Source organism: Mustela putorius, unplaced genomic scaffold (genome assembly GCF_011764305.1).
Source record: "Mustela putorius furo isolate JIRA1106 unplaced genomic scaffold, ASM1176430v1.1 tig00003854_pilon_pilon_pilon, whole genome shotgun sequence".
Lineage (NCBI taxonomy): Eukaryota > Metazoa > Chordata > Mammalia > Carnivora > Mustelidae > Mustela > Mustela putorius.
The window spans coordinates 1,599,878-1,625,147 of record NW_025422006.1 but is presented as its reverse complement, the minus strand read 5'-3'; the positions used below and the strand labels follow the sequence as shown (position 1 = coordinate 1,625,147).

At 39.7% G+C, this 25,270-nt stretch overlaps 1 protein-coding gene across 6 annotated transcripts; it reads right to left on the bottom strand.

The window, feature by feature from the left end:
* Positions 1-5,187: 5,187 nt before the first annotated feature.
* Positions 5,188-24,610, bottom strand: ZNF484 (zinc finger protein 484). 6 transcript variants are annotated; one of them, XM_004766164.3, is made up of 6 exons: positions 24,398-24,610; positions 23,755-23,788; positions 20,124-20,168; positions 13,303-13,429; positions 12,924-13,016; positions 5,188-8,389 (listed from the first exon to the last, which is right to left on the bottom strand). In XM_004766164.3, exons 2-6 carry the CDS (start codon positions 23,767-23,769, stop codon positions 6,111-6,113), a joined length of 2,559 nt encoding a protein of 852 aa, XP_004766221.2. In that variant the 5' UTR covers positions 23,770-23,788; positions 24,398-24,610; the 3' UTR covers positions 5,188-6,110. The 6 variants fall into 6 exon arrangements, with proteins under 6 accessions (XP_004766221.2, XP_044920930.1, XP_012918811.1 ...); XM_045064995.1 differs by lacking the exon at positions 23,755-23,788 and adding an exon at positions 22,489-22,838; XM_013063357.2 differs by having other exon boundaries at positions 24,439-24,610.
* Positions 24,611-25,270: the final 660 nt, after the last annotated feature.

Below are 25,270 nucleotides of genomic sequence, written 5' to 3'. Positions count from 1 at the left end.
AAAAAGAAAACTATGAAGTTGACTACCATTGCTTATCTACTCACAGACTGTGTGGCTGGAGTTGCTGAGTGGAGAAAGTGCAAAATTCAGGAGATAAAATACGTCACACTCATACAGTTATATGTATGTTTCAGTGTATTTTTTTTTTTTTTAATTAAAAGAAAGGCTGTTTTCTTGTGGGGACACTTCTGTCTGACACTTCTCCACGGGATGGGAACTCCTTTCCTGGGTAATATCCTTTCCTACCTCTATCTGGTCCTCAGAGGAGAGGCAAAAAGCCTTTTCAACCTGTGCCTTGCATCCTGAGACTGTCCTTCTCTACCACTAGAGCAGTGCCATGTTCACGTATGTATGGCCCATGTCATCTCATTCACTGGGGAAAGACCGGCTGGTCTCCATTCTGTACAGTGCTCACGCCCATGCTAAACCCTGGTGTCTACACTTTGAGGAATAAGGACACCATAAAGCCCTTGAAAGTGGGAGAAGAAAAGGAAGAAATTTCATTTCCCTTTAACTCTAATATTCATTTTTCTATGATGATTAATAATAGAAAATTAGCTGTCTTACTGATACAATCCAGTTGCTTCTTGCCAACATTGCTAATAAAACTCTAAGAATTAAAAGGTAATTTCAGGGGCACCTGGGTGGCTCCGTGGGTTAAAGCCTCTGCCTTCGGCTCAGGTCATGATCCCAGGGTCCTGGGATCGAGCCCCACATCGGGCTCTCTGCTCAGCGGGGAGCCTGCTTCCTCCTGTCTCTCTCTGCCTGCCTCTGCCTACTTGTGATCTCTCTCTGTCAAATAAATAAATAAAATCTTAAAAAAAAAAAAAGGTAATTTCAATGATAAAACATATTGGGCAAAATGTTAATTTTGGTTGAAGTTGGTTAAACGGTTACTATATGTATTTTTTGTACCCTTCCTATTCTTGAAGACTTCTATCCGTTCTCTATGTTTGAAACCATTCCTAAGCAAAAAGTTTAAAAAGTTAAGAAAAAAAAAATCAGCTATTGGGCTGGCCTATTGTCCTCACTGGTTTGAGACATGGGCATGAACTTTAACCAATAAACAAAATGAAATATATTTCTTGTAAAATTTGCTTCTATGGGAATACTTCTTCCAGTTTCCCTCCAGTATGAATTTTATGGCATTTTAAGAAAATGATGTATTCTCATAAAACTTATTCTCCTCCACTGTTTATGATGTCTGGTAAGATGTAACTTGTGGATGAAAACTTTTTGACATACAACTCTGTAGTATGAGTAATTTTTTTTTTTAAGACTTTTTTATTTGTCAGAGAGAGAGAGAGCGTGAACACAGGCAGACAGAATGGCAGGCAGAGGCAGAGGGAGAAGCAGACTCCCTGCCGAGCAAGGAGCCCGATGTGGGACTCGATCCCAGGACGCTGGGATCATGACCTGAGCCGAAGGCAGCTGCTTAACCAACTGAGCCACCCAGGCGTCCCTGTAGTATGAGTAATTTATAACAGGTTCGAACTTAGAGATGTCTCTCATTTTCAGGAAATACATAATTTCACTCATGTACAAACACTGAAAACTGATTTCTGAATGAAGCTATTTCCACATGAAGTGCATTTATTTTGTCTACTTGCAGCAGAAATTTTTTTTAACTTCCATGTGGGTTCTCTAGTCATTGCTTTTATAAGGTTCTGTCTCCAAAATGAGCTTCTGGGGGAAAATGAGTTTCTAACCTTTGTTTCTCTCATATGTGAATTTGCTGATGTTCAGAAAGTTAACTTTCCAGTTTCAAGATGATTTTCTAGTCATTGTATTCATAAGGTTTCTTTCCAGCATGAATTCTCTGCTGTGTAATGACATAATGATTTGTAAATGAAGCCCTACTCACATTTAGTAAAACAGAAAACTACTCTCTCCTATGAATTATCTGATATATGATTAAATGTTGGTTTGAGTGAAAGTTTTCTTATATTTACTGAATTCACAGAATGAGCTTTTTTTTTAATTGTTAAAATTATGGGGCACCTGGGTGGCTCAGGGGGTTAAAGCCTCTGCCTTTGACTCAGGTCATGATCCCAGGGTTCTGGGATCGAGCCCCACATCAGGCTCTCTGCTTGGTGGGGAGCCTGCTTCCTCCTCTCTCTCTGCCTGCCTCTCTGCCTACTTGGGATCTCTGTCAAATAAATAAATAAAATTTTAAAAAAAATAATAAAGTTAACTTAAGGTACATTTTAATTAAATTTAGATTGTAAAACTTAGATTGTAAAATTTTTTAGAAAGTTTTGCTGTAAATAAAATGAATTATATTACATAGTGGCATAAAAAGATACATCTAATTCATACTACTCCCCACTGTAAGGTCTTTGCTGCACATGCTTTCAATCATACTGACCTTGGAGTTCCTTCTAAGTAAGATTCAACTCTCCCATTTCACCCGTAACTGTCCATCATCCATTCCCCAATCAATTCCCAGTGCCCCTTCAAATATGTGGAGGCCCCTCCCCCTGCGTGTGCACTCTCTCTCTCTCTCAAAATAAATAAATAAAATGTTTTTAAAAATAAAACATAAATAAAATGTACCTGGGAATAAAAAGGTTGAGAATCACTATCTCCGTAATCCTTCTAAATTAATCTTCAAAATCCTTATTTTCAAACCCCTGGGCTCTTAGACTAGTCTTCATTAACTTCACTTCCTATTTATTATCCAAAGGGGGGTTAAAAACACACTATTAAAAAAGAAACATGAGAGGGGCGCCTGGTTGGCTCAGTGGTTTAAGCCTCTGCCTTCGGCTCAGGTCATGATCTCAGGGTCCTGGGATCGAGCCCCACATCGGGCTCTCTGCTCAGCGGGGAGCCTGCTTCCCTCTCTCTCTCTGCCTGCCTCTTTGCCTACTTGTGATCTCTATCAAAGAAATAAATAAAAATCTTAAAAAAAAAAAAAAGAAAGAAACATGAGAGTCTCTTAGTCAATCTTCTTTTTGCTAAAGTCTGGCAGCTACCATAATAAAATTTGACACCACCAAAGGTAATTTTCTCTTATGTATCAAAGTTTACAAAATCTTCAAGAAAACAATAAATGCCTTCACTTTGAGCAACAAAAAAGTGAATGTCACAAATTCAGTGACACAATGTCACAAATCAAAGCATTTTCAGTTGTTAGTTTGAAAAAATTTTCATTTTTTTAGTTTGAGAAGTTTTGGTAATTAAGAATATATGTATTTCTGACCTCCACACTGCTTAGAAAGGAACAGCTCTCAGTGCACTGAATCTGCTGATAGAGTAGGTGATACAGACCAGTACTTTGAGAACTAAAAATGGTGGAAGAAAATATTAAATATATTTAATTCTGTGATGGCACTGGACAGCTACCAGGAAGTAAGAGACTGCATGAGTAAGATAAGAGAGAAGACATAACCTCTGGAATTTGGGGCTATTTATTAAAAAGAGGTGTATGCTAATTTTTAAAGCAAATGCTGGCCAAGAAAGGTTAAGACAATTTTTGACAAATTTATGTGACCTATTGGTACAAATACTAGGAATAAGCTCCTTCTCAGGATGAGGCACCTGGCAATCTCCCTAAGTCTAGGTCTCCACAGTATCCACTAGCAATAAGAGTGAAAAACACCAAACAAGCCTTCACGGGGAATGGAGCCCAGTTTTACATACTCTCATTACGTGACTGGATGAAGACAAACAGGGGTGTTCATGCTCTCACCCAGTCACGTGTTAGAGTCAAATGCAAATCTTCTCTGGAAGAAGGTATCATCCAGACCATCTCAGCATCTCTACAATTTTTAATATACAGTGTCTAGTAGTTGATTTAAAATCACCAGGCATAGGAGAAGACAAGCATCACTAAAATCTGAAAGAACCAATGGAAAAAGGTTAACAGGGTGTAAATAATGGGGTTATTTCTAGACAAAGCAGAGGAAGATAATGAAACAGAAGCATACTTTGCATAGATAATAGCAAGAAATTTCCCAAAATGTGAAGAAAAGAAAAACCCTCACTAAGCTACAGATTTAAGAAAAACTACAAATCCCAAACACATAGAAAATCACACCTAGGTATATCACTGTGCAGTTGCTGGCAACCCAAGACAAGACATGAATTTTGAAGGAACTAGAAAAAGGGGGTGGGGTTGGGAGCACATTACCTTCAAAGGTAATTACACTGAAAGCTTATTTTCCAACAAAACAGTGAAATACAATCTTTAACAAAATATATTCAAAATACTAATACAGAAAATAACTGTCAACTTAGAATCTTATATTCAGTAAAATTATCTTTCAAAAATGAAGGTAAAATAAAGACATTTTCCAAGATACAAAAACAAGCACACTCTAAAAGAAATGCTAAAGGATCCTCTTCAATCAGAGTGAAAATGATTCTAGAGTGAAATTTGAAAGAAGGAATAAAAAAGGAATTTTAAAAGGGTAAGTATGAGGATTAATCTAGAGGAATACTGACTGTGAAACAATGACTGACCAAATCAACTACTTACAAAATCCAAATGCAGAACATTAATACTATATAAGTCAAGAGGGAAATAAAGGAGCCATTTTTGTAGCTGCTCACCTCATCCAGAGTGGTGTGCATACTAATTTAAATTAGCCTTCAGTAAGTGATATGTATATACGGTATTAACATCCTTAGTAGTAAATTTTAAAGCATTGGTAGCAATAAAAATGGACATTTCAGGGGGCACCTGGGTGGCTCAGTGGATTAAAGCCTCTACCTTCAGCTCAGGTCATGATCCCAGGGTCCTGGGATAGAGCCCCACATTGGGCTCTCTGCTCAGCAGGAAGCCTGCTTCCCTTCCTCTCTCTCTGCCTACTTGTGATCTTGATCAAATAAATAAATAAAATCTATTTTAAAAACGGACATTTCATAATGATTAAGTTTCAATTAACCAGGAAGAATATAACAATTCTAAATTTGAATGCATGTAAAAACAAAGTCTCAAAATATATAAAACAAAAATGGGTTGATCTAAAGGAAAGACAAATTCACAAATATTCTGGAAGATAAAGCATTTCTTTTGGAATCTGATGGAATAAGTCTGGAAGAAGAGAAAGGGTTTGAAAACACAGTAAGATTAATTTGTAGAGATTGGGAGGGGACAGGAAGGGTACTCTTCCAAATGTGAAACTGTTTTTTAAAAAGACAAATTCAAATGCAAACAATAGCGTCTAGTAGTAACCCAGCATGTGATGACTATGTAGAGAATGTATTAACAAAACTGGAAGAAAAGAATTCTAGGTCTTGAAATCCATTTTCTTAATTTTTCTTTCCCAAACAGAAATGAGTAAAAAATATATAGATTTCTGTGGATGATGTTAAGAGTTCAAAGTGCAGACTAAGCCCTGTGGTCTCAGGGCCAGTTCTGAGGTGATGGTAAGTAGTCTGCAGGGCTGCTTACCTCACTGGTCACTTTGGGTATGGACACAAGATGGGAAAACTTTATGCCTCCCAGGTGTGAGTTACCCGGGTCATGGCAGGAAATTAATAAATAAGGGAACATACTGGTTAACTAAAGAGGCCTGTGAATATTCAAGTAAGCCTGTGGCTCTGATTTGCTAATGTCAAAGTCAAATAGAAAAATGTTTATCCAAATTTCCACATACTGATACTGTAAACAATAAATGACTGACTTCCTAAAAGGAAAAAGAAAGAATCCTTTCTTTTGTCTCTAATGTCAATATTCACAAAAACTTCTAGATTCTCTTCATTACAGCTCTGAATGGTCTACACTTTTGCTTTCATTTCAGCATCCTTAGACAATGAGAAAATTTCTTAGCACTCTACTCATTAAGAAATTCCTTTGGTTAATATTGAACACAGCTCTGAATTTATAAAGCTGCTTATCCATAACATGAAACAAGAAAGACTGCCAAATCCTCTCCTTGCATATTTACTATTATTTCAGGGGCTTGACAATCCCAGTATCTGTCCAGGAATTAAGCATGACCATCACACACTGTTTAAACACTTTCTTCAAAATGTCTTCCCCATACGTGAAACAGGACATCAGCTCTGTGATCCAGACATTTATACTTCTGACCAGAGGTAAGGCGGCTTTACCTCCTGCTTCTTAGCCAAGCTGTAGCCTCTCACAGCTTTGTATCCCCACATCATGATTGTGGCCCTGGGCAATCTACTTTCCCAGAATCTGATTTCTGATGTGCACTAAGCTGTGGCCTCCAGTTTAAGGCCTTCCTAAAGTCACTGCCCTTATAAGGTTTCTGTTTAGCATGAATTTTCTGGTGCTTAATAAGATTTGATCTGATGGTGAAGGCTTTTCCACACTCAGCACATATAAATGGTTTCTCCCCTGTGTGAATTCGATGATGTTCATGGAGCTGTGATTTCTTAATGAAGGCCTTCCCACAGTCACTGCATTCATAGGGTTTCTCTCCAGTATGAATTCTCCTATGCCGATTTAAATGTGATTTCTGGATGAAGGACTTCCCACATTCTGTACAAATATAAGGTTTCTCTCCTGTATGAATTCTCTGGTGCATAATTAGTGTTGATTTTCTTGCAAAGGCTTTCCCACACTCATGACATTCATAGTGTCTCTCTCCGGTATGAGACTGCTGATGTATGTGGAGGCCCGACTTCCGAGTGAAGGCTTTTCCACAGTCACTACATTTATAAGGTTTCTCCCCAGTATGAATTTTCTGGTGTGTAAAGAGGTTTGATCTGTCAGTGAAGGCCTTTCCACACTCAGCACATCTGTAGGGTTTCTCTCCTGTGTGAATTTGCTGATGGACATGGAGCTGTGACTTCTTCGTGAAGGATTTCCCACAATCGCTGCATTCATAAGGTTTCTCTCCAGTATGAATTCTCTCATGGGTAATAAAATGTGATTTGTGGAAGAAGGCCTTCCCACATTCAGTGCAAACATAGGGTTTTTCTCCTCTGTGAATTCTCTGATGCATACTTAGTGTTGACTTCTGGATGAAGGCTTTCCCACACTCACCGCATTCATAATGTCTCTCTCCGGTATGGCATTTCTGATGTATCCTGAGCCGTGACTTCCAGGTGAATGACTTTCCACAATCACTGCATTTATAGGGTTTCTCTCCAGTATGAATTTTTTGGTGTTTAATTAGATTTGACCTGTCAGTAAAGGCCTTCGCACATTCAGTACATATGTAAGGTCTCTCTCCAGTATGAATTTTCTGGTGTATAATGAGATTTGTCTTGTGAGTGAAGACCTTCCCACATTCTGTACATATAAAGGGATTCTCTCCTGTGTGAATCCGCTGATGCACATGCAGTTGTGACTTCTTTATAAAGGACTTTCCACAGTCACTACATTCATAAGGTTTCTCTCCAGTATGAATTCTCTCATGGGTAATAAAATGTGACTTCCGGATAAAGGCTTTCCCACATTCGGTACAAACATAGGGTTTTTCTCCTGTATGAATTTTCTGATGCATACTTAGAGTTGATTTCCTTGTGAAGGCTTTTCCACATTCAGTACATTCAAAGTGTTTCTCTCCACTATGGACTTTTTTATGTACATTGGGATTTGAATTCTGAGAGACATTTTTCCCACATTCACGATATTCACAGGGTTTTTCTCCTATATGAATTCCCTGACATCTGAGTGGATCTGACTTCTGGATAAAGGCTTTTCCATATTCACTGCATTTACAATTATTCTCCTCGGTGTGAGTTTTCTCATGATTTGGCTTAAGGGACAAGTCCTTCTCATACTCAGTGCGTGTGCAGGGTTTCCCTCCTACAGAAGCCTTCTGAGGTACAGCAAGTTGGGGCTTCTGAGTGAAGACTGTCTCACATTTGCTGCATTCATGCTGTTTCTCTTCAGTATAAATACTTTGATCTGCAAAGAGGTGTGGCTTCTGGATGAAAATTTTTACATAATCAGAAAATAAACTGAGCTTCTCTTCAGTATGAATTTTTTGATGTTGAATGAGAGCTTGCTTATAACTCAGAAGTTTCTTACACTGGTGATATTCACAAGCATTCATTTTTGTATGAGAATTTATATGAGTGAAAATATGGCCATAGCCAATAATCTTATCAAGATTTTCTGTTGCATTGTTTCTATAATCACATAAGCTTATAATAGGCTTCAAACTCCTTCCAAATGATTCATAGTTCTGGAGTCTTTTTCTTGCTGTATTTACATGGCCAATTTTCCCAATATCCTTATACTCACAGTCTCTCTCATTAAATAGTGTTCCCTTGTTGATAAAGGGAACTTGTGTTACATTTGTGTTCTGGTTTTCCTCACATCTCCCTGTCTGTTTGCCATCTTGCCACAATTCTTCTAAAATGGAATATGGGTCATCTCTTGTGAAGAGATTAATTCTCTCAAACTGGACTGAAACTTCTTTAGACATTCCCTGCTGTGAAGTCTCAAAACCAATATCCCCACCTAAAAAAGAAGGAAAAAACAAAACACACAAAGAACAGTTAAGAGAACATAGAAGGGCCAATACATACAGTTGACTTAGGGTGATTACAGAGAAGTGTGAGATAAAGTGTTATATAAATATAACAAATATATGTAAAAATATATATGAGTAGTAATAGATTTATATATAATATATGGCAATAATACAAATACTTGTTTTGTATTTAGTAAATAATAAGCAGTAGCATGTAGATGTGCCAGGCATTGTCCTAAGTTCTGTAACTAACTTAGTTAGGCATCACAACCCACTGCTCTTGGTATCAGTGTTGTCTCTATTTTACAGATGAGGAAACTGAGCCACAGAAGAGTCAGGTGTTTGCCCAAACCAAATGATCAGTAATTGGAGGAGATTCAAAGTGAAGCCACATCAGCTCTATGTATGTAGCAGAACTACATACAGTAAGCTGTCAGAGGAACAAAATGACGAACTGCGTAGCTTAAAAGAAGTATCTGTGTCTATATCCTTGTCATCCTTATTATTCTTTTTAAACCTTCATCCACTAATCTCTCTACATTCTCCTTCCCTGTTAATCACTCTGTCCTAAATACCCATGTATTTATGTAGAGTAAAACTATTTTTTTAAAGATTTATTTATTTATTTCAGACAGGGAGAGGAAGAAAGCACGCATGTGAGCAGGGGTGAGGGGAGGAACAGAAGGGGAGGGAAAGGGTCAAGCAGACTCCATGCTGAGCGCAGAGCCCGAAGCAGGACTCGATCTCATGACCCCAGATCATGACCTAAGCTGAAATCAAGAGTCAGACGCTTAACCAACTGAGCCACCCAGGTGCCCCTAGAGTAAAACTACTGTAGCTTCATTCATTCTGACTTAGCCAAATGGCAAAAAACACCTATGATTCAATTCTTTATTCTGGTTTGGGGTGCAGAGATAGATGTACTCAACAGGAGGCATGTAACAGGAGAAAGGAGCAGCTGTCTGAAGCAGGGCCTAAAAGCCTTCCATCAGAACCTCTCCTCTCCCTTCAGCAGTAAGAAGCTTGTAGCCAAGTTCATGGCTGCCCCCGAACAACAGCCTCATTTATGGTGAGGTAAAGCCAAGTAATTCAGTGCTTATCAGTCAAATGGGAGTAAAAATTATTTTGTGTGACAAAGCCCATATCCTAAGGATATGCCTAAGAATGTAGGCATGTCTCCACAACCCTCTTCTCTTCCCACTGGCTATATTCCAGACTGGTGGCACCCGGCTCTGTGGCTGGTAATGCCCTAGGCACAGGCTGGAAAACTATGACCCTCAGACTAAATCCAGGCCTCCACTCAAAAGCTAGAAATGGATTTTAAGTTTTTGAGTGGTCAAAAAAAAAAATCAAAAGAGTAATTACATGACACATGAAAAATAAATGAAATTCAAATTTCTGTGTGCATGAAGTTTTTATTGGAACAGAGAGATACTCATTCATTGATGTAGTGCCTCTAGCTGCTTTGGGGCTAAAACAGTGAAACTGAATAGTAATGAAAGCAATCACATGGTTCACAAAGCCTAAAATAATGACTTCTGGGCCTTTTCAGGAAGTGTTTGCCAACCGCAGCTCTAGGGGATGGCTTGGGAACTGTTACATGATGCCGGGTCAATATTTATGTTCTCTAAGTCACTGACTTGGGGTCTATTAGTGACAAGAGCTTGCTTTCTCCGATACACCATTCTTGCCTAGAATAAGAGAATTAATAGTCCAAATTCTGGAAGAGTATATAAGACATAGTAGATTCTCAGTAAATATTTACCAAAAAAATAGATACTATTAACTTATTCGACTAGAGTTCTTGAATACAGACGTAGTCTAACCTCATATCCATTTCATTCTGCCTCCAGGGCCTTGTCATGCTCCCAGACATATTCTTTAGATGCTACGTTACAATTTTACTCACACACATTAACAGCTTTTATTATTCCTGAGAGCATCTAATACTAGATCTTTTGCAATCTTTCAGTTTCTTTAGCTTACAAGCCATTGAAACATCCGACAACATTTACATTACCACCAACAATGTGCAGTGTAAAAATCTGTTCCTGTGCTTAAAAGTTTAAATATATGCAATTCCTGTCACTACACACTCAAATGCTCATTCAGTAAAATACAGGGCCATAATTTCAGGCCAATAAAATGTATATATGTACGCTATCTTTCCACTAGTCACTCAAGTCTTTTTTATTACTAAATCCAAACATATACAGTTGATCATTGAACAACACAAGTTTACACTGCATGGGGCCACTTAGATGTGGATTTTTTTCAATAAACAGTATAGTACCGTAAATTTATTTTCCTTATGATTTTCTTAATGACATTTTCTTTTCTCTAGCTTACTTTGTCATAAGAATACTGTATGTAATATACCTAACATAAAAAAAAACACATGTTACATGACTGTTTATGTTCTCAATAAGGCGCCGGTCAACAGCAGGCTATTAGTAGTTAGGTTCTGGGTCAGTCTAAGTTATACATGGATTCATGACTGCATGAGGAGCTGGCGCCCCTGACCCCCACACTGTCCATGGGCCAACTATATTCTTTTCCCCATTCAGCTTTTTATTTCTGATCCTCTGTTCCTTTCAAAATTCATTATTCTTTCACAGATAATCTAGGGATCTCTCTTTTCTTAAAGTATTAACAAAAAACAGATATTCTGAGCCACTCATAGTCATACTTAATTGGCACAGATGTATACCGTAACCAACGCTTATAGCACAAAGGCTGACATTTTAAACATTTCATGCAGTTCTTTTCCCTTTCCAATTACAATTATTGGCCCTCTGAGTTGCTCCTAGCAGAAAAAAAAATTTTTTAATCACTCTGAGACAGAAAAGTAACCTCCTCTGCCTGTTGCATAAATTTAAGAATTTAATTTTGTTAAATACTCTCCACAGAAACATTAAAAAAATTTTTCAAAAAAAGACTCAGTTATCACATAATTTGATGTAATTTTGCTGAGTTTCTGTGGACTGTTGAATTAGAAAAGGAAAAAGCCGTGTGTGCTTATGCATGTAATGGTCAGGTCCACTCAAGGGGTAAGTGAAGTCTAAGCACAAAGAGTAAGTATCTGAATCGGCCCAGATCACAAAACAATTAAATGGTCAGATGTACAGGGATCACTAAAAAACATTAAAATGAAGTAAATAAACATAATTATGGACACTAAACAGAGACAATGCAACCTGCAAATATGAGGCATGTTCTTTCTTTAGTTTACAAACCCACTGAGAGAACAATTTGTCACGTGTTACATAAAAGGCAGTACCTTTAGTTTGGCTCCATATAGCTATGGCGCGGTAAACATGGTGTTTTAAGCAATGAAATCTATTACTAGCACCTAAGATATACTAGTCAAAAAAAAAAAAAAAGGCATGGGTAGAGATTAGCACATCCAAATAGGGTTAGAATAACCTAAAGGCATGAGAAAATATAGACAGGGTTTTGAGTAGTAACACAGGAAAGTAATAAGAGGAGGGCATCTAAATGGTATTTTCTAGAAGACAAAAGTTACTAGAAAGGGCAGAAAGAATTATTTGAAAAGATGAGTCACAGGGGGGCACCTCGGTGGCTCAGTGGGTTAAAGCCTCTGCCTTCGGCTCAGGTCATGATCCCAGGGTCCTGGGATCGAGCCCCGCGTCGGGCATTCTGCTCAGCAGGGAGCCTGCTTCTCTTCCTCTCTGCCTCTCTGCCCACTTGTGGGCAGTAAAAGAAAATGTCAGGAAACATAACTACTACTGTCATATACAGCAAAAAGCTGTCTCCTGAATGTAGTAATGGTACACTCAAAGAGAGACACAGGAGATAATAAAAGAAGGCCATGTCTAAATGACAATTCTGAAGCACTAAGAGGAAAGAGAGAAAATGAAAAGAACTCCTCAAGAATGTGTCCCACAGTAATTTTTTAAAAAGGTAAATCAATGAGTTTCTGAATGTGTAAGAAAAGGATTTAATGTTGTGTTGGAGGTAAAAAGAATAGAAATGCTAAGAGAAAGGGAGAAAATCCATAGAGCAGGATCCTAGACCCAAAGTACCAGTAATTAGAGCACATTCCCTCCTAGAAAGTCAAGCCAAGACAGAGGTACTGATACAGGAAGAGGCCTTAAGTGGGGATGGCTTTCAGATGTCCAAGGAAACTATACCAACTTCATCCATGCAGTTCCAAGAATGCGGAGTATTACAGAAGTGTCTTGGGGTTTTTTTTGTTTTTTTTTTAAGATTTTATTTATTTATTTGTCATAGAGAGAGAAGCGAGAGCGAGCACAGGCAGACAGAGTGGCAGGCAGAGGCAGAGGGAGAAGCAGGCTCCCTGCCAAGCAAGGAGCCCGATGTGGGACTCGATCCCAGGACGCTGGGATCATGACCTGAGCCGAAGGCAGCCGCTTAACCAACTGAGCCACCCAGGCGTCCCCAGAAGTGTCTTGTTAACAGCATTTCACAGCTGCCAGCCTCTGCCAGTACAACTCCAGTTCACGCACGCTGGTCCCCATGCTCTTGTTCTCTACTCACCGAGAGCGCTGTGGCTGGAGGTTTCACCATCCAGCATACGTGGCTCTTCTTGTTCCAAGCTAAAGATGACTTCTTGTTTGGGAACTTGACACCCTATTAACAGGAAATAATAGAAGACTGGGTTTCCGAGGCCATTCAATGAAGCATTCCATTTACTTTTCAGAAAAGTTCATGCAGAAGAGAAGTATATTCATAATACCCTAAAGGTATAATTAATAACATAGAACAAAATAAGAACAAAACTATTACACACTTCAGATGTCCTGCAGTTTTTAGAACTCCCACATACCTCAGAAATCCCACATATTTCAAAAATTCCACTGAGAATGAAAATGTATTCAAACAGATATAGGCTTCTCGCCAGTGGAGCTATGCTTACCCACTGAGATCAAGTTGAAATAGTTTTCCAGCATTACGTCCCTGTACAGGCTTTTCTGAGCAAGGTTCAATTGCTGCCACTCCTCCTTGCTGAAGTCTACTGTTACATCCTTGAATGACACTGATCCCTGAAAAACACATTCCTATTCAATATGAAGGATGAGGACTGAAGAATGGAAACAAGATATTTAGGAAGTTACTTTTAATAATGTTTAATATGCTACAACATACAAGGTTCCCACTAAATACCAATATCCTATGCTATTATCTTGAAGGAAAAAATGAATCTTATTAAAAACATCATGTCATTCTTTCTGTGCTACTGATGACATTCTGGGTAGTTTTGGTCTTGTTTTTATTGGTGTACTAGTTTCAAAGAAATAAGCTGTGAAAATTCATAAAACTGTAAACATATGATTTGTGCACTGTTTTCTATGCCATGTCATTAACACTTAACATAAAAAATAAACTATATTCTGCCATTCATTTTGTACTTATCAGTCCACTGTTAATAAGTCCATTATTTCTTTTAAAAAAAGATTACTTTTGGGGCGCCTGGGTGGCTCAGTGGGTTAAGCCGCTGCCTTCGGCTCAAGTCATGATCTTAGGGTCCTAGGATCGAGTCCCACATCGGGCTCTCTGCTCAGCAGGGGGCCTGCTTCTCTCTCTCTCTGCCTGCCTCTCCGTCTACTTGTGATCTCTCTCTGTCAAATAAATAAATAAAATCTTTTAAAAAAAAAAATAAATAAATAATAAAAATAAATAAATAAATAAATAAAGATTACTTTAAAGGGGTGCCTGGGTGGCTCAGTGGGATAAGCCTCTGCCTTCACCTTAGGTCATGATCTCAGGGTCCTGGGATTGGGCCCCACATCGGGCTCTCTGCTCATCAGGAGGCCTGCTTCCCCTTCTCTCTGCCTACTTGTGATCTCTCTCTCTGTCAAATAAATAAATAAAAATCTTAAAAAAAAAAAAAGTTTATTTTAAAAAGGCTTCCCCCCTCCCACAACAGTGTGGTACTAGCATAGAGAGAGACTATAGGTCAATGGAATGTAACTGAGAATCCAGAAATAGACCCTCATATTTATAGTCAATTGATATTCAACAGAGGAGTCAAAAAATTTTTAAATGGAAAAAAAGTTTTTTAACAAATCATGCTGGGACAAGTGGATATCCACAGGTAAAAGGATGAAGTTGGACCCCTACTTTGTACTATATAAAAAAATTAGCTCGAAGTGGATCAAAGGCCCTAATGTTCTTATATTTAGCCAAATTTACACTTAATTAAAAGGTAAATCTTTGTGACACTGGATTTGGCAACGATTCCTTAAACATAAAATCAAAAGCACAAGCAACTAAAGAAAAAAAGAACATATAAACTGGACTTAATTAATTGTGCTTAAAAGGAGATCATCAAAAAAGTGAAAAGATGGGAAGTTTGGGTGGCTCAGTTGGTTCAGCGTCTGCCTTTTACTCAGGTCATGATCCCAGGGTCCTGGGATCGAGTCCCACATTGGGCTCCTTGCTCAGCAGGGAGCCTGCTACTCCCTCTGCTCCCTGATCCCCCACTTGGGCATGCTCTCACTCTCTGACAAATAAATCTTAAAAAAAAAAAAAAAAAGGTGAAAGGACAATCCAAAAACTGGGATAAAATTTTTGCAAATGATATGTCTAATAAGGGACTTGGATCTAGACTACATAAAGAACTCTTACAACTCAATAAAAAATAATAATCCAATTAAAATGGGTAAAGGATCTGAATATACATTTCTTCAAAGATAAACAAATGGCCAAAAGCACATGAAAAGATCCTCAGTATCTTGAGTCAAAAGGTCATATCGAAAATACCTCTTCAAATTCACTGAGATGACTTTACTAAAAAAGATGCTCAATATTATTTGTCATCAGGGAAATATACCCACTAGGATGGCTTCAATAAAAAAGAGAGATAATAATAAACATTAGTGAGGAAGTGGAAAAAACTGGAATCCTCAAGTGGTGATGGTGAAAATATAAAATGGTACAGCCACTCTGCGAAACAATGGCAATTCCTCAAAAAGTTAAACACAGTCACAATATAACCCAAGGGGTCCACTTCTAGGTATATACCTCAAAGAAAATGAAAACATCTATGCACATAAAATTTGCTCATGAATGTTTATAGTAGCACTATTCATAATATACAAAAACAGAAACAACCCAAATGTCTGTGAACTAATGATGGTTTAAAAATGTGCTATATCCAGGGGCGCCTGGGTGGCTCAGTGGGTTGAGCCGCTGCCTTCGGCTCAGGTCATGATCTCAGGGTCCTGGGATCGAGTCCCGCATCGGGCTCTCTGCTCAGCAGGGAGCCTGCTTCCCTCTCTCTCTCTCTCTGCCTGCCTCTCCATCTACTTGTGATCTCTCTCTGTCAAATAAATAAATAAAATCTTAAAAAAAAAAAATGTGCTATATCCATACAACAGAATGTTATTCAGCCATAAAAAGGAATAAAGTACTGATGCGTGCTTTAATGTGGATAAATCTTGGAAACATTATGCTAAGTAAAACAAGTGAGTCACAAGTGGCCAAATATTGAATGATTCCTTTAATACAAAATGTTCAGAACAGGAGAACTTATTGTTACAGAAAGATTAGTGATTACCTAGGGCTAGGAGGAATGGAAGGATTGGGGCTAACAAAAAGGTGTGTTATAAGTTTGGAGAGGAGGGGTTAGAGAAAATGTTCTAAAACTTATACTGGTTATACAATTCTGTGAATATACTAAAAACCAATGAATGTATACTTTAAATGGATGAAATATATGGTGTAAAAAGGACTCTTCTGAGGCACTGCTATTTCCAGATGGGATACAATAGTCTGTGGCAGTCCAGGGTTTCTTCCAAGATTAACTATAAATGCCATATACAGGAAAGCTGTTAGAAGTTTAGACTCTGAAGAGAACATTGAAGATTTAAGCTCATGTATGCAGCTACTTTTACACTGGAAGTATTTACCAATTCTAGGTGTTGGCAAAGGTAGAATCCAGCTTTGAATCAGTAGAAGGCTACAGCTGGGTGACAGAGAGACCAGGACTCAAACACACACCTGCCCAATTCTAGGGGTATACGGGCAAAAGACTAAAAAGTTAACCAGAGAGCATCTCCAAAAACAAAGCAAAAAAAAGTATAATTCAGCTACCCACTACTGAGTATTTAACCAAAGAAAAAAAAAACACTAATTCAGAAAGATATATGTACCTCTATGTTTATTGCAGCATTATTTACAATAGCCAAGTTATAGAAGCAACCCCACTGTTCACATCAATAAATGAATGAATAAAGATGTTGAGCTTCCAAATCTTGGTTTCAGCCTGGGTCATGGTCTCGGGGTCATGGTCTCGGGGTCATGAGCTGGAGCTCCATGTTGCACTACATGCTCAGCAGGGAGTCTGCTTGGGATTCTCTCTCTTCCTCTACTTTTGCCCCCACCCCCTGCTCGCACATACTCTTTCTCTCCAGAAAATAAATGAATAAATCTTTAAAAAAATGTTAAATAAGACACTCAGACATAAAAAAGAATAAGATCTTGCCATTTATGACATCATGGATGGACTTACACGGTACTGTCCTAAGTGAAACTAGTCAGAGAAAGGCAAATAGCATGTTTTCACTTACACGTGCAATCAAACAAAGTAGAAACGAACCCATAAATATAGAGAACTGTTGGGAGCCTCGTGCCTAGAAGGGGGTTAACCCAAGAGAGGCACAGTTCTTGGGAACCTCTTCAACTGAGGACTTTCACGGGTGGCAAGCTAGAGTGCCACCGTGTTTCCCTGGATTGTTATGAGAACATTGTAAGGTTTGGCTTGTTGCCATTGCAGTTGCTGTCTCAAGACTAAGTTAATAAGGCTCCTGTGTTTTGAGAATATTGAGTTATGGCCTAAGTGTCCAAACCACGAAGGTCAAGGCTGTCTGATATCTCTGCATGGCCAGCTACTCTCGGGCCAAAATAGAAACTAGATGTACAGAAGGCGTTTCTCTTACTGTGTGGGATAAATCAGAACTCTGCAAAACAAACGTTGGCGTTCGCCTGCGTCCCTCCTGTCCCCACACTCCCTTTCTTCATGATCCTGTCCTTCAACCCTGTTCCCTCTTGTCGCGCCGGCCGCGACAGAGAACAAACTGATGGTTGCCGGGGGTAGGAGGAGAATGGGTGAAGTGTGATGGGAGGTACAGACTGCCAGTTATGGAATGAGTGAGTTGTTGAGAGTGAAAGGTACAGCAGACAGAACAGAGTCAATGGTATCGTGACAGTGTTGTGAGGCAACAGATGGCAGCTACATCTGCGGTCAGCATAGCCTAATGTACAGACTCATCGAATCACTGTGTTGCACAGCTGAAACCAATTAATATTGTGTGTCAACAACACTTCAATAAAAAAAATAAGATTTAAAAAAATAAAAGGCAAGACTGAGACTTCTGGTTCTTAAAAAAATAGAGTTCGTGCACTTCACCCTATTTCTCCTGCTAATTACCTAAAAACCTAGAAAAATACACAAAACACTTATCCACACCCTTGGCTTTCTCTCAAGAGGTTTCTTGACTGTAAAACTAATTTTGGCATCTTTTGGAATCCTAATAGCCTGTAAATTCCCCAAGTCATCAAGTCTGGTTTCTTTTTGCTTAACAGTTGTCCCCTCAATCCCGCTCAACTGTCACATTTCACTATAATCAGGAAGAATAAACTTGCTACATCTTCAACCCTTTGCTTAGAAATCTTCTCAGAGAAAAACCCAAGTTCATCATTGACAAATCTGTTTTCCACATTAACTACAGGACAAACTTCACCTAGGCTTTCTGCCACTGCACAACAGGGTACCCTTTCAGGGGAGCCTGACTTTCCCTCTCCTTCTGTCTGCTGCTCTGCCTACTTGTGCTCTCTCTCTCTGTCAAATAAATAAATGAAATAAATATAAACAAATAAATAAATAAATAAAAGTTAAAATGCAAAGAACAAAGAGGTAAATATAATTGAAAAAAGTATGTAAAAGGGACACCTGGGTGGCTCAGTTGGTTAAGCCGCTGCCTTCGGCTCAGGTCATGATCTCAGGGTCCTGGGATCGAGTCCCACATCGGGTTCCTTGCTCTGCGGGGAGCCTGCTTCTCCCTCTGCCTCTGCCTGCCTCTCTGTCTGCCTGTGCTCACTCGGTCTCTCTCCCCCTGTCTCTGACAAATAAATAAATAAAATCTTTAAAAAAAAAAAGTATGTAAGAATATGCTTAACAAATTTTCAAGTCTTAGAGTGATACAATTAGCACTTTCCATAATTAAATTAACAGTAAAATGCCAAAGAAAAGGAATATGCTTAATATAAAACAAGTCCTCCTTAAAAAAAAAAAAAAAAATCAGTGAACTAACTTCCATTCCTGGAAAGATGGAAATAGATGCACTTGTTCATTCTCATCCCACTAAGTACATCTAGAAACCATAGACATCATCCATAAAACAAATATGAGAAGACTCTGTAAGGCTAAAGAAAAGTCGAACTGCCTAAGAACCTCAGAAACCCAAAACTACATAACACGAGTTCCCAAAGACTGCTTGATACAGTCCTTACCGGTGCTAGAAAAGCCTACAACCCAGTATCACCAACAAGAGCACACAAAGAGAGCTCAAAGAAAAGTCTGCTCTCTCTAGCTAAAAGACCAGCAAAGGCACAGAAAGGCAGAAAACTTGTAGGCAAAACACACTCAAGGCAGACACAACAAATTAAAAAAACAAACAAAACCTTTGAGCCTGACCCCAAACCCATCAGCGAAGACCCAGTGAGTAGCCTAGACTCGCACTCCGACTAGCTAAAGAGATGCCCCCTTCATGCTCCAAAGGTGTGGTGTGAGAAAAAGCCAGGTGGGGAGTCGGAACTTTAATCCATACATAGTAGTAATAAAATAAATAGATCAGCATCCCTCATAAATATGATACAAAAATCCTTAACAAAGTATCAACAAATACAAATAAATAGAAAGAAGTATATGCCATAATCAAATGGGGTTTATTCAAAGGTTGCAAAACTGGCTCAAGATGTGAAAACCAATCAATTATAGGGGGGAAGGGGGCGTCTGAGGGCACAGCAGAGCCTCCTGCTGCATGAGAAGACAATACATTTTATTCTTTGAAAAAAAAAAAAAAAGAAAATCAATCAATTGTGATCCACCATAGCAACAGACTTAAGAAGTAAAATCCCATTACCATACCAACTGATGCAGAAAAACCATCTGACAAAATACCTGTTCATCATAAAACCTCAAAACTCTGCTTCAGCAGGTAGTCCCTGGACAAGCAGCAATGACATCCTGTGGGAATCCCAACACTATTAAATCAGAATCTGTAGTGATGCTCCAATATGAGAAGCACTGCTTTATAACAACAGAAAACCTATCAGCGCACCTCCACTAACAGTGTTGTTGAAGACACTGTTCTGTCTCCCCATCTGAAGAGCCATTAAAATTTTTCTCAAACATCAGGAACCACGGTATCTTTAGTACAGGTGAAATAAATTACTTATCAACAATATAAATCAGTATCTCATTTCCATTATTGCTAGGTCTTTCAGGAAGATCAGAGATAATCTCACAGTTCAAAGTTCATAGCTATATAAAATCACACAAGTCTTACATATCTATACCCCAAGCTTGACCTAGAGTTAATAAGTCACCTCTTTTCCCCACCCAATCTTAGTTTTTCTTTATTTGTGCTTGTCCATTTACTGTATGGATTATTAAATCCTTCCTAAAATCCACTAGAAAATAAAGCAACAAATATATGAACAAAAAGAACTCACCAGGGACTTGGTCATTTCTGGCTTTTCTGGGAAAGTGGTAGAGATCTGAAAAATGAGATGAACAGAGGGACAGATGAGAGAAGAAACTGTGCCAGGGTCCCACACATGGACACATACATCATTTAGCATCCATGCAGCTGTCCCAAAAACTTATTTCTAGAACTGTATCATAAAAAATCATCCTGTATTGCACAAAAATTTAAATGCAGTTTTACCACAGCATGACTAATAACAAAATAAAAAGGCTAGAACATCTTGATAACCAATAATTACAGACTGCTTAAATAATTTATAGGCCATCCTGAGAACATAAAGTTATGTGAAATTAAATTACAGTAGAAAATATGTTAAACTGACAAGTAAAAATCAAAACATGTACTAAACAATATGATTCCATTTTCACTGAATAACATGGGTATACATACATATGCACACATACATGCATATACACATCTACAACTGCTCTCATGCACAAAAAGAAAATTATCTGGAATGAAATATACTACCATGTTTACAGATATATTATTTGGGTGATGGTAAAATTACAGGTAATTTTTATATTCTTCTTATTTGCTAGTAAAAAACAAAGTAATTGTTTTTAAAGAATCTAACAAGTTTGCTCTAGCCCATCCCAACTGTGAGAATATTGACAGGAAAGACCAGAGACACCCTGAAGCTTTTTCACATTTTTCCTTAACTTTACAGTTCTTTTTTATTTTTTTTAAAAGATTTTATTATTTATTCATTTGTCAGAGAGAGAGCACGAGCAAAAGCGAGCACAGGCAGACAGAGTGGAAGGCAGAGTCAGAGGGAGAAGCAGGCTCCCTGCGGAGCAAGGAGCCCAATGTGGGACTCGATCCCAGGACGCTGGGATCATGACCTGAGCCGAAGGCAGCTGCTTAACCAACTGAGCCACCCAGGCGTCCCACTTTACAGTTCTTTAAAGGGAAACTTCAATGGAAAATCTGTCTTGGTTACAATGTAGTAAGTGGATTTGGTTCTAGTTAATAACATACCTTAAAAGCTGAGGGGCCCCTGGGTGGCTCAGTGGGTTAAAGCCTCTATCTTCAGCTCAGATCATGATCCCAGGGGCGTAGGATAGAGCCCTACATCGGGCTCCCTGCTCAGCCTTGCTGCCTCCCCTCTCTCTGCCTGGCCTCTCCACCTACTTGAGATCTCTGTCTGTGAAAAAAATAAATTTTTAAAATCTTAAAAAAAAATAAAACAACTGATCTGAGTCACTTATTTTCCAGTATTTTTATTTTTTCATTTTTAAAATCTACCTTTCTTCCCCCCCCCCCCCCCGCCCCCTTCTCTTTCTTTCTTTCTTCCTTTTTTTTTTTTTTTTCTTTTGCATTTGGCTTCACACCCAGCATGGGACCCAATGCAGTGCTTGAACTCACGACTCTGAGATCAAGACCTGAGCTGAGATCAAGTGCTGGATGTTAACTGACTGAGTCACCCAGGCACCCCTAAAATATTTTAAAAAGTAATTTCTATGCCCAACGTGGGCCTCAAACTCAGGACCCCAAGATCAAGAGTCTCATGCTCTACTGACTGAGCCAGTTAGGCGCCACATTCCAAAACTTTTAATCACAGTTTTCTAACAGAAAGAAGAGTTGAATGATTAGTACTAGAAACACATATATACCCTCCACCTAGTTTCAACAGTTAGTATTTTGCCATATTTGCTTAATCTTTCTATACACACAGTCACAAGTAGATTCATATGTGTATGTACACATTTTTTGCTGAATCATTTGGAAGTTGCAGATGTTATGATACTTCACATAAATCTCCTAGAAGATTATTATGCCTGAGAAAATTACTAGTACTTCTGTATCATTTTAATATTCAGCTTATATTCAAAATACCCCAATTATCTCAGAAATACCTTTTCTCACTGCTGTGTTTGGAAGCAGGTTTTTTGGTTTTTTGGTTTTTTTTTTTTTTTTTATAGGACTCCCTCCTATAAAACTCCTTCTATGTGTTTTTCCTCTATTCTCAATACTTCTGATCACCAAATGTGTGTGCATGTGTTTGAAGCAGGGCGGGAAAGGGATTCACACTAAGCAATTCTGCAACACTAGCCGAGTGTCCTACAATTTAACTCAATTCTGACATCATCAACTTGGAGTCAGCATCAGATCACACAGGTTGAGGGCTCAGTCCCATGAGACTGCCCCCACCCCAGCTTCAGATGCCAGTCATAAGTCCAGGTTGTTACTTGTGCCTTATCAATCGACTGTGAGTCAGAAGCTCCCAGGAACCCCAGCTTGGGTTCCATTAATTTGCTAGAGCAGCTCACAAACCTCAAGATAACATTTGACTTACTGGACTAAAAATTTATTATAGAAGAATATACCTCAGGAACAACCAGATGGAAGAGATGCTAGGGCAAGGTACATGGAAAGGGGTACTGCACTTTCTCAGCACCTTCATGTGTTCAATCCAAAACATCTCCAAACTCCATCTTTCTGTAATATTATGGAAGCTTCATTACATACAGATGATTAATGAAATAACTGGCCATTAGTGATTGACTCAACTTCAAGTCAGGGGGTGAGTTTCAAGTTCCAGCCCTCTAGGTGGCTCAGGCAGTTAAGTCTCTGGCTCTTAATTTTGGCTCTGGTCATGACCTCAGGGCTGTGGGATGGAGCCCCATGCTCAGCTCTCTCTCCCTCTTCCTCTGCCCACTCCCTGCTCACACTGCCTCTAAAATAAACAAAATAAAAAAATCTTTAGAAAAGAATATTTAAAAATATATACACTTAATACATACACTTATTAATATATACATTTATTAATACACTTAATATATAAAAATGTATTTAAGGAAAATTTTATATCCCTATAGATATCCAGTATAAAACTGAGAAAATAAGGGAAAGAACGACAATTTACCTTAAAAAAAAATCTTTTAAAAAGAAAGAGAGATAAAATTAACATAAAAAGAACAGAGATGGGGCGCCTGGGTGGCTCAGGGGGTTAAAGCCTCTGCCTTCTGCTCAGGTCCTGATCCCAGGCTCCTGGGATCCAGCCCTGCATCGGGCTCCCTGCTCAGAGGGGAGTCTGCTTCCTCCCCCTCTCTCTCTCTGCCTGCCTCTCTGCCGACTTGTGATCTGTCAAATAAATAAATAAAATCTAAAAAAAAAAAGAAAAAGGAAAAAAGAACAGAGATGGGGCACCTCAGTGGCTCAGTCAGTTGAACGTGGAAGCCCTGATTTTTGCCAGGGTCATAATCTCAGGTTCCTGGGATGGAGCGTCCCTATCCCAGCGTCTCTATGGGTCAGCTTGACAGCCTTTCCCTTTCCCTCTGCCCCTCCCACCTGTCACGTGGGCACCTTCTCTCTCTCTCTCTCTCTCTCTCTCTCTCAAACAAGTGACTGGGGGCGCCTGGGTGGCTCAGCCGATAAGCATCTGCCTTCGACTCAGGGCATGATCCCAGGGTCCTGGGATCCAGCCCCACATCCAGCTCCCTGCTCGCTCTCCCTCTCTCACTCTCCCTGCTTGTGTTCCCTCTCTCGCTGTGTCGCTCTCTGTCAAATAAATAAAATAAAAATAAATAAAACAAGCGAGTGAATTTTTTAAAAAAGAAAACAAAAGTATAGATTATAAACAAAACCAGTACCTTAAAATGGTCCATAAAATAAAATTTGAGACGTCTGACAATAAAAAAGAGAAAGAAAATATGTATGACAAATAGCAAAGTAGCTGCTAATCTGGATAAGTAAACGATCAAAATAAGGTATATGAAAACGTATAGGCAGCCTCATCGCATATTTTTTAAATCTCTAGCAACATGTAACATGAATACTCATAAAGAGGAACAAACCAAAAGCCTAAAAAAAAAAGAGGATATCAATTAATATCTAACATCGCTCACCCCTCAGATCCCTCATTATCCAGGCTCTGCAGTTATCCACCCACACTGACCCCACAGACCCGGTCCCGCCACTGCGGATCCGCGCTCAGAGACCCCACAGACCCCGCCCCTCCCCCGCGGAGCCACCGTCTGAGACCCCACAGACCGCGACCCTCCCTCTCCCATCCACCGTCAGAGACCCCCACAGACCCCGCCCCTCCCCCGCGGAGCCACCGTCAGAGATCCCACAGACCGCGACCGCGACCCTCCGCGGACGATCCACCGTCAGAGACCCCACCGACTCCCATTACTCCATCCAGTGACCGCCCCCATCACTGACCCGGTGCTAATCACAGACATCAGAGACTTCTCACGGCTCAGCTCCCCATGTTCCTATCGCTGCACTCACCTGCCCCTCACCCACAGTCTCTCAAGACAGTGGCCATATACCTCAGGTGGTGACTAAAACCGGTCTTCTTTTCTCACTCCCTCCCCGCGCCTGCGGGACTCCCTACGCCGCCGCCTAGGTGTGCGCACGCTCATTAGCGGCTACTCGCTGGGAGGTCTCCCGGACTCAACATGGCTGTCGGCTAAAATCGGCCCCCTTCAAATGGCCGACTGGGCGCCAACATGGCGGCGCCCATTAGCCACTCAGCTCTGCGGGCCGCCATGTTGGAGTGACGTAAAGACGGTGTAGCCCAGAGTTGTGGGTGGAAAGAAGGCAAACAGAGGTACTACTCTGGGAGTAAGCCAGGGAGCAACCACAAGCCCCAAGCCTTTCACCCCAAGCCCCCCAAGGCCTTTCTGCGTTCTCTTGTGTACTCAACACCACCACTGAAGCCAGTCAACAATTATAGAACACTTTGTCCCCAAACAGCAAGATACACATTCTATTCTAGCACCCATGGAGCATTTACCAAGGTAGAATATAACCTGGGTCATAGAACGTATCTTATCAGATCTAAGAACGGAAATTATACAGGCTATGTTCTCTGAACACAGAAGAATCAAAGTGGAAATCAGGAACAGAAAGACACTTGTAAATTAACACAATTCTACGTAATCAATGAGCCAAAGAGGAAGTCTTAAGGAGATTTTTAAAAAAGATTTTATTTATTTGACAGAGAGAGAGAGAGAGAGATCACAAGTAAGCAGAGAGGCAGGCGGGGGTGGGGGGTGGGGGGGGTGGAGCAGGCTCCCTGCTGAGCAGAGAGCCGGATCCGATCCGGGGCTCCATCCTATGACCCTGGGATCATGACCTGAGCTGAAGGCAGCCCCTTAA

Coding starts and splice junctions, on each gene's coding strand:
- ZNF484 (XM_004766164.3), bottom strand. Junction 13,430..20,123: donor CAGAAATGACCAAGTCCCTG/GTGAGTTCTTTT, acceptor TGTGTTTTTCAG/GGATCAGTGTCATTCAAGGA. Junction 13,017..13,302: donor TTTCAACTTGATCTCAGTGG/GTAAGCATAGCT, acceptor TCCTGTTAATAG/GGTGTCAAGTTCCCAAACAA.